Here is a 9,486-nt window from a genome sequence, read left to right as displayed (position 1 = left end):
CATATCCAGTCATCCACCCATTCACGCACACACTGGTGATGGCAAGCTACATTGTAGCCACAGCCACCCTGGGGCGCACTGACAGAGGCGAGGCTGCCGGACACTGGCGCCACCGGGCCCTCTGACCACCACCAGTAAGCAACGGGTGAAGTGTCTTGCCCAAGGACACAACAACCGAGACTGTCCAAGCCAGGGCTCGAACCGGCAACCTTCCGATTACAAGGTGAACTCCCAACTCTTGAGCCACGATCGCCCCGCCACGGCTAAGCAGAAAACAAGGTTGTAATTCTCTCTCTCTGAAGAAAAGGGTTTCAAGGATGAGCTGTGCTGAAGGTATAGACTCACCTGATGTGTTGAGGAATTTTCTTTGTCTCTGAGTTTGGTCAAAGCACATAAGACATGAGCAACCGTGCCCATTTTCAAAGACTGCTTAGGTGATTGACCAGAGTCTCTCCATATTGCGATATGTTATTAAACTCACTTCAAATCATGCTCACTGAGGTGTTTGCAGGGTTTTTTTTAAATTTCCACAACATAATTCAGCAGGATTCCAATGCTAGATGGCTTTATTTATTTGACTGATATATGATATATTTCAGGGGTGGCCAACTCCAGGACTACTTTTTTGTTTGGAACTTAAAAGGCCCACCAATTAACCTAACATGCATTTCAAAAGAAGTTGGAAACCTATGGAGGCACAAGTAACATACAAACTCCACATAGAAAAGTGTTAACCAGGAACCCTCGTGCCCCACATGCATTTTGTATCATTTGGGGTCATTTTTCTCTGCATGTTTTATCTACATGTTTACATGACTATAAATAATCAGTTACTGGATTTAGCAAAGAACTAATATATTTGCATTTTCTCTTATTGTTCCGTGTCATCATACTTTTACTCTTTCATGCTTTGACTTATACTGTGTTTGTAAGAGGCTGCAAAACCTTAAAGATGACAAAACAGGATTATTTGACTGTAAACATTTTATATCATTTTGCACAACAGGACATTTTAATCCACTTAAATGTATTAATTTCTCTTTATCTCTTAATGATTCTTCAGTCAATAACTGACTGTTATTGTAAGAATAACATTCAGACAGTCAAACCTCATCTGTAACTAAAGTGTTAAACACAGCGTCTGTTTACAGTTGTATCTCTTAGCAGATCTTGAAGGATTTCAGTTTAAAGTCTCCTGTGACTCTGATGTAGCTGATGGTACCCATACCAACACGATTTGGAAACTGGACTTCCTGTCCATCAGGAAGTTCCACTTCAAACGTGTCTTCAGCCAGTTTCAACACAATCTGAAACAGAAGAAAAGTTCATAAGCAAACATTTTTTCCAAAACACAATCAAATGCAACCCAACCTTCATCCCCCAGCTTAATATCTGCAAGAATATTAGTGTGTTTTTTGTGTTTTATGTGGGTAAACCAAACATCCATTTGATCTAATCAAAAACCTTCTTGTGATATTTATAATACTCAGACACTCATTACATCATCAATTACTTCGATCACATTCCCTCACCTTCACATCAGCACCCCTCTGTAGGGGGTTGTGAATTTCCCGTTTTTCATCGCCCCAGCAACCAGCAATCTTTGAGTTGCACACCAGCACAGCACCATCAGTGTCATCATGGAACCGAGGATTGAAGTGCAGTGCCAGGTCATCTGCATCACAGCCGAGATCGATCTGGAATCTGTTGAGCAGAGGTTGTACAAACTAGGTTTTAATATCAATGGCTTTAAGAGCTTTGAACACATGATCACACAGTGGAGTACAAGATATAATATAATTTGTAAAAGTCCACTTTGTGCTAGATTAGATTTTCCTACTGCAGGATTAACAGCATATGTAGCTTTCATTCAGTTTATATGGTTACTGTACTGAAAAAATAAATGTTATGAGTTTTATTAGCTTACCTCTCTGCATCATGCAGAATTACCCCTTTTATTTTCAGCTCATCTCCGGCTCTCAAATCCACATTCTTCAGTTCGAGTTCCTGAACACATGGTTAGAATATAATCTGAAGAAGTCTTGAGAATGAAATAACTTTGCATTTTCAGTTTTGCAAATAATTTATTAAAGGGTAAAATGTAGTTAATTTGCTGACATGTAGTGGCATACACAAACCTAAGCTTACCATACTCATACTGGTTGCTGGTGAACAGTCCTGGATGATGGAGTTTCAACAGAGGTACAGTCTACCGTGCCAGGAGAAAAAAAGGTAAATGGGGTAACTGTGAATTCTAGTTTATTTCTGATGCAAGACATGAGTTTTAGTAAGATTCTCTTTTGACGCTGACTCATTCAACATCATCATCATCTTTGCCAAATACTATATTCAGTACAAGCACCACTCTGTTTAATCACCTGCAACAGCAAATTAGTATATGAACAAATTAGTGTGATTTTTGTATTTTTCATTGGAATTCATTTTGCACATTAATGAGTGCCTTCAATATACTGCAGATGACTCTAGAACAAAATAATCTATACTAGTGTACCATACCCATGCAATAAGTCTATTTTGTAACAATTGTATTTGTATGCTTGACATTTAAAATGATCTACAAACAAGATCATTAGTGAAATGTTCACTTTTTCCATCAAAACAAATCAGTAATAATATTATATTTGACAAATTTCATACAGGTGCAAGTTGACACTCTAACCACTGGATGGCAGTAAAACGCGTAGTCTAAATTAGAAACAAGCGAATCATGGAAGGACTTTGATTAAATCTGCTAAAATACAATTACAGTGTTTTCATATGAGCTGATGAGAAGTTTAAAATAAATAATCTGTATCATTTACACTGAGGAATATAGAATTATAGACTGTAAGAAAAAACTAGAAAATGATTATCCAGTCCTTCCTTTTGTAATACGTTTTAACAACAACTTCCGTCATCCTACCGGAAGTGACAAAATAAAGTAAATAGAAGCTGTCTTTAGATCGAGAAGTTGAGATAATTGCGAATAAAAAGGGCGATTCAACAAAAGATATTTTGATTTTATGCACACTAAAGAATATCTTTATGACGACTCTGTGCGACGTCTAAGAAAGGTAAATTGCTTATGGGCTGCTGACGTTTCAGGGGACAACATTAGCTAAATGCACCTGCTATTAGCCTACAGGCTAGCAGCTAATAATCCAAGTTCCTTACTGACCTCGGTCACTGTAGTGAAATCTAACAGTGACTGGTTTGTGTGTAAATGCAGATATATTAAGTGCAACAGTTACATTAATTAAAACGTATTTAAATGGTTGTTGTTGGGATGTTAGCATGCACTGCGGGTTACCAGCTGTTTGCTCTGCTCCAGCGTTTCCTCACTGACTCCACAGCGATTAGATTTGCTGCATCAGGAAAGCAAAGCTGCCAATTTTGGTGATTTTCCGATAGTCCATCTGACTATAAACTACTTTTAAATTCACCAGTAGCTCAAACTCTTAAACGTGTTCTGATTGTCACTCTTTTAATGAGCGTTTCTTTGGTTTTCTGATCACTAGATCCAGTTAAAACCTCCTTTGATTTCTGTTTTATTGTACTCTCTCGCAGGTTTCACAGGGACAGGAGTGACGCTGTCCTGCAATGTTCACAGATATGGACTATGAATTGGAGGAGGACAAACTGTGAGTCATTAATGAGCTTTCTCTACCCACCCCGCCGAATCACATATGCTTTTCATACATTATAAACATAAATCATTATTAAACATCTAAAACAGTAACTGATGGGGTGAATGCCTTGATATAAATTGTGATATAGATCCCACATTACAGAATGTCCCAGAATAAGCTGAACAAAATGCTTCAAAGCTCAATTAGTGTGTTTTTTTTCTCTGTCTTAACAGGGGGATACCAACAGTGCCTGGGACTGTGACTCTGAAGAAAGATGCTAATAATCTTATAGGCATCAGCATTGGTGGTGGGGCTCAGTACTGCCCTTGCCTCTACATTGTTCAGGTGCACACAGAATAATTTATTATGACTTTATTTATTAACATGTCATCGATCACCAGAAGTTTCCATCATGCTTTAAATGTTATAAGACTGTATCTGTCTCAGTTTGCTGCTGTTTAGCATACAGGTCATTAAATGCAGCTTATCGCCTCTTATTCAGGAAAAATAACTGTACTTTGTCACGGTACTTTTTAAAATGCGGTTGCTGTTGCTTTGCAGGTGTTTGATAACACACCGGCAGCTTTGGATGGGACACTGGCAGCAGGTGATGAAATCACAGGTGTGAACGGGAAAGCAGTCAAGGGCAAAACTAAGGTGGAGGTGGCCAAGATGATTCAAGCTGTGCAGGTACACCGACTCTGAAAGTGGGAGGTTATTAAAAACTCAGCATTACTCTGTTGACCATAACTGCTATTTAACATTGAATATTACCAGTGTGACAAAAATGCACACAGTTTAGAATAATAATACAGTCATTTGTGCTTCTGTAGCTACAAAAACTCTCACCATCTCCATGCAGACTGACGAAAAAGATGCATTTGACTGATAGCTTTATTAGCCTTTTCAGATTTTTGGTAGTTGTTGTGATGTGATGATTATTTCCATGGATTATTTTGAATACAATAATAGTGTCATTGCAGTGAAAATCTTATGACAGCCTTGTTGAAATAATGATGTTAACATGAGCCCTATTATTAAACTCTTGTTTTTAACCTTTTAAACCTAAAGACAGCGACTCTTCATACTCACCCTCACCTCTGATGACCAGTGCCCCATAATGAAGAAAAAAAAGAACCAAACCACAGCTTTACTTGCATGTTGAAACACTGTGTGTCATTTAAAAGAAATTTTGAAAAGAATTCAAAGATGACTCACTTTTTTATGTCCAGCACAGTCCAACAGTTAGTGAGATATGAGCCCACCTTCCCACTGTAGACAGGACACTGTAGGAGTGACTTCACTGGTTTGCTAAGCTGTGCTGAAGAGGTCGGGACAATAGCCTGTAGCATGTGGCGTACCATCACCGGTGAATAGTGGCGCTGTTGTTTTTGGCATCTTTTGTTCACAACCCAAAAAATTCCATGACTTCCTGCGTGGTGGGATAAAGATGGGGTTCAGTGTGGGATTAAAAGGATTAGGTGGTGTTGCTGCTGCCCGTCACTGAAAATACATTTCACACTTAGCACCATGAATGTTGCACATTATTAATTTTAACTTATCTACTAAGGTGAAATGTAACTTTCTTTGGAGCATGCATAGCAGTGCTTTGTACTGCATTCTTGCATAATCTCAACAAAAGCTAAAACAGTTCTATTTCTTATATTTAGCACTGCTACAATAGATGCTCTTCCTTTCACCATCCTATATTTATTTATTTATTTGGTTCATTTAACTGTTGATCCTATTTTCGCAGGGAGAGGCAGTGATCCACTACAATAAACTGCAGGCTGACCCAAAACAGGGGAAGTCTCTAGACATAGGTATTTATATTTATGTTACTTCCTTTTGAAGCGTGCACTGCAGTGCTGTGTACTGCATTCTTGCAGAATCTCAACAAATCGTTTTCACTGCTGCGTTAGTTTGTGTTAAACATTGATATTTTCTATGTTTCAGTGCTGAAAAAAGTCAAACATCGACTCGTAGAGAATTTGAGCTCAGGAACAGCGGATGCTCTTGGACTCAGTCGAGCTATTCTATGCAATGGTAAGACTGCTAGGATGGTAACTGCAGGTTTGTTCATATCTACTTAGATTTAACTCATTCTTCTTTACAGATGGACTTGTCAAAAGACTGGAAGAGCTGGAGAAAACAGCAGAGCTGTACAAAGGTAAAGAATGATAAGTTAATCATGTAGTGTGAAAACTCCATAATCACAGATATGAGAGAGCTTTTAATCCACAGAGACGCTGTTGTTCTCTGTTTGCGTTGCAGGGCTGATGGAGCACACGAAAAGACTACTGAGGGCGTTTTTTGAGCTTTCTCAAACCCACAGAGGTCAGTCACTATATCCAAAATCACAAACGAGAAAAACAGTATTACACCAATGGAATAATCCGCTCTCACCCCCAAGTGAAAGTTTGTTGTTGGTTTTGTTTTTGTTTTTTTTTCCCCAATAAAGGCTAAAACCTGGTGGAGCTTTTAGTTGAAACGTGACCATAAAATGAAGAAAAATGTCATGTTTTCATACAATGTCTGCTTGCTGGTGGAGTTGTATTTAATACTTTTTGTTTTCTAACTTTAGCAGATCTTTGCTCGTAGCTATATCTGAGCGGTTTCTGGTTTTGTCCCTTTGCAGCATTTGGAGATGTGTTTTCTGTCATCGGGGTACGAGAGCCCCAGGCTGCTGCCAGCGAGGCTTTTGTGAAGTTTGCTGATGCTCACCGCAACATTGAGAAATACGGCATTCAGCTTCTAAAGACCATCAAACCTGTAAGCACAGATTTAATTTATGCTTTGAGTCATTCATTGTACTAAAAGTGCACACGTCAGTTTAAAAACATTCATTTTAAAGAAAGCTTTGGAAAAAAAGTCAGGCTTATATACTGTCTGTGTATACTTTATATTGTGTTCCTTAAATCTGTCAGAGTGAAATTTATTATGTAAGATGTCAGTTTTCCAGTGAATGTTAGATTTTAAAGTCTCTCTCGTTGTGCAGATGCTCCATGATCTGAACACGTACCTTAATAAGGCCATACCAGACACCAAGCTCACCATCCGCAAGTACCTGGATGTGAAGTTTGAATATCTGGTGAGACCTGCGGTGCTGTCACTCCGTTTACTGAAGTTCACTGTCAGCCTGTAGGTTGAATAACAGGACGGGTTTTTTTGTGTCTTTCAGTCGTACTGCTTGAAGGTGAAGGAAATGGATGATGAAGAATACAGCAGCATCGTGAGTCACAATTTTTACTGATTTAATTATATCAGTATGATATTGACAGTTGATGTAAAACTGACATTTTGATTGCAACATTTTCTTCCTGTTCAGTGTGTCAGATTATTCTTCTGAGGAAAAATTTGACCCCAGGAAAAATGTAACCGAAACCTGCTACTTTTTGAACGTTCTAGCAGAAAGATGAAAACATTAGAAAAACTGACTGTAAGAAGATGGAACATCACATTTGTATCTGCAGACTCTAACTATAGATGCCCATCTTTAATTATCATGAGATCATTATGTTCCTCTCTCTAGTTATAGGGATGGTGCCTTGAAGTATGAAGCTGCTTGAGATGACTGCGTTTAATCATGTTCTGTTTTGTACACAGGTGTTAGATTAGAGTCAGACTCGGTGATAACAGGTGTTCTTTTTAAAAGGTGTAGATATTTACCATCTCAGCATGACCGCCTCTATATCCTTCATGCTCACAGTCAAACTTTAGTTCACCACACTGATGCAGACTTAGCAAGTGCAAGTTTTTTCCTCTCATTTTCCGATAAGCACTCTGGGGAAGAACTGGCTATAAGCTTTCCTTGGATTTCCGCAGCTGAAAACATGTTTAATATGAACCAGTAAATCCTATTTTCCTTCTCACAGGCCATGGGGGAGCCTCTGTACCGCGTCAGCACTGGTAACTATGAGTACCGTTTGGTGCTTCGGTGTCGGCAGGAAGCCCGCGCCCGCTTTGCCAAAATGAGGAAAGACGTCCTGGAGAAGATAGAGCTGCTGGATCAGAAACACGGTCTGTTCTTGCTGTTTTTCACCTTTAGCTATTCCCTCCTCTGTCCTCCGTGGCCTGTAAACAGATGCTGAGGATTTAGTAGCTTCAACATGTTGCTTTTGTTTTCTTTCTTCCTCGTCTCCAGTTCAGGACATCGTGTTCCAGCTGCAGCGCTTCGTGTCGGGAATGTCACATTACTACAATGACTGCTACGCCGTCCTGAAGGAGGCAGATGTGTTCCCCATCGAGGTGGACCTCTCCCGCACAATGATCAACTACAGCAGCCAGCCGTTCTCCTACACAGACGAAGACGAGGAGGAAGAGGGAGGCGGAGAGGGAGGAGGAAGCAGTGCTGGCAGACAAGCAGAAAACGGAGCGGAGAAGCTGATCGATGACGAATGAGAAAGCCCGCATGCGTTTGTGTTCATGTCTACACACTCAGCAGGCAGGGATCCTTGCAGCAGAAAGCAGCTGCAGGAGCGGTTAACACTGTTCACACAGAGAGGAATACTGATTAGAAATGCTGCTATGATACTGTATGTGGGCGTTTTTACAGTTGTTTCTGTGGATTGTTAAAAATTCTATAGCTTTACGGTTACTTTATGATATTATTTACATTTGCAAATTTTCACTTAAAGAAAATCATTTATGGTGTCTCATAAGGTCATCACTGAAGGAGTGTGAGGGACACAATCAATTGAATGAAGCTTTATTTTGTTGTGAGTGATGTGTTTGGGTTTTAATGTTTCAGACTGGGATCTGTAAGCATATGAGGTGTGCCTTTGCTCTCTGTACAGTGAAGTGTACTGGGTCTGAGCTGTTTCAGTGTGGATAATATTTATTTTCTTTGCTGCAGAACCTGCTGCATCTTTGACGTTTATTTGTTTACCTGCTTGAAATGATATCACACTCTAAATGTTTGTCACTGCAAAGAGAAATTCCCAGTGCAACACAAACCACTGGATAGTTTTACAACATGTCAGGGTGTTTGTTACATTCAGCCTTTTTCCTCCATCTTTGCACATTTTAAGTTGTCCGACCGAGGTTCTTTTTTTTCTTTGTCTAAGGTGTCTGTTTTATCTTCTCGGGCAGCATGCTTCAGGTGGAGTGTTCACATTCCCCTCACTACATTTGCATTCCAGCTGTGCCCTCACAGTATGATGAAGAAACGAAATGGATTCACAGCTTCACCGTGTTGTAAAAAGGAGTTTTAAAAAAAACACTAGAAGTGTGTAGAAAAAGAAAAGAGGTGTAAAAGCTCTTTTACTTACTGTTTTATTTATTGTGTTTATCAAATTATATCTGAAAATTTATTAAGGAAAAGTTAATCTGATATTTTATTAAACTGTTCCAAAATTTATCACTAGGGGGCAGTGTCGCATCAGCTCTTAAATGTTTCTTTTTGTTTCTCTGAATGCAAAGAAAGGGACCCATTGTTTGTGTTTCTTAATTTTCTTGGTTGGTTGCTTCGTACTACGTCATAATGACTTTTCGGAACTTGACTAAATATATGATCATTTTAATGAATATGCTGTCGGTTTATTTTCTATTTTAACTTTCTTTTACCTCGATAGGGTCTGTTGCCACATGAATTGCGCAGATGCACTGTCCGTGACATTGTAATATATCAAATAAAGTAAATCCAAATATAAAGGAGGGTTGTGTGTTAAATATAACAATGTAATCTCGAAGCCTCCAATGGACATGAATATGGGGCTTTTGCTTTCAGTTGTAAAACGGAACGGAAACATGCCAGCTGCGCAGAAAGAATTCTCTTCGCTGTAGACGCGTCATGTTACTCTGAACTAAACCTTCGAAAAGCCCACACACGGCTCCGGACTCAGGCCCTGGTACCTAC

At 39.3% G+C, this 9,486-nt stretch overlaps 2 protein-coding genes across 3 annotated transcripts; one reads left to right on the top strand and one right to left on the bottom strand.

Moving 5' to 3' along the window:
• Positions 1-677: 677 nt before the first annotated feature.
• On the bottom strand, positions 678-3,597 carry LOC120717778 (galectin-2-like). Its single transcript, XM_040006005.1, has 5 exons — positions 3,311-3,597; positions 2,149-2,209; positions 1,928-2,007; positions 1,533-1,704; positions 678-1,307 (listed from the first exon to the last, which is right to left on the bottom strand). Exons 2-5 carry the CDS (start codon positions 2,155-2,157, stop codon positions 1,161-1,163), a joined length of 408 nt encoding a protein of 135 aa, XP_039861939.1. The 5' UTR covers positions 2,158-2,209; positions 3,311-3,597; the 3' UTR covers positions 678-1,160.
• On the top strand, positions 2,915-9,281 carry pick1 (protein interacting with prkca 1). Of its 2 annotated transcripts, none has more exons than XM_040006000.1 (13): positions 2,915-3,074; positions 3,568-3,641; positions 3,863-3,974; positions 4,191-4,319; positions 5,386-5,452; positions 5,586-5,675; positions 5,746-5,799; positions 5,904-5,966; positions 6,268-6,401; positions 6,628-6,720; positions 6,811-6,861; positions 7,505-7,649; positions 7,774-9,281. In XM_040006000.1, the coding sequence occupies exons 2-13, from the start codon at positions 3,601-3,603 to the stop codon at positions 8,028-8,030; spliced, it is 1,236 nt and encodes a 411-aa protein (XP_039861934.1). In that variant the 5' UTR covers positions 2,915-3,074; positions 3,568-3,600; the 3' UTR covers positions 8,031-9,281. The 2 variants fall into 2 exon arrangements, with proteins under 2 accessions (XP_039861934.1, XP_039861935.1); XM_040006001.1 differs by lacking the exon at positions 2,915-3,074 and adding an exon at positions 3,098-3,396.
• Positions 9,282-9,486: the final 205 nt, after the last annotated feature.

The sequence above is a fragment of the Simochromis diagramma genome, unplaced genomic scaffold (genome assembly GCF_900408965.1).
Source record: "Simochromis diagramma unplaced genomic scaffold, fSimDia1.1 OVJJ01000510.1, whole genome shotgun sequence".
In the NCBI taxonomy this organism is placed as follows: Eukaryota; Metazoa; Chordata; class Actinopteri; order Cichliformes; family Cichlidae; genus Simochromis; species Simochromis diagramma.
The sequence above is the reverse complement of the archived record's forward strand: the minus strand, read 5'-3'. Positions and strand labels throughout refer to the sequence as shown.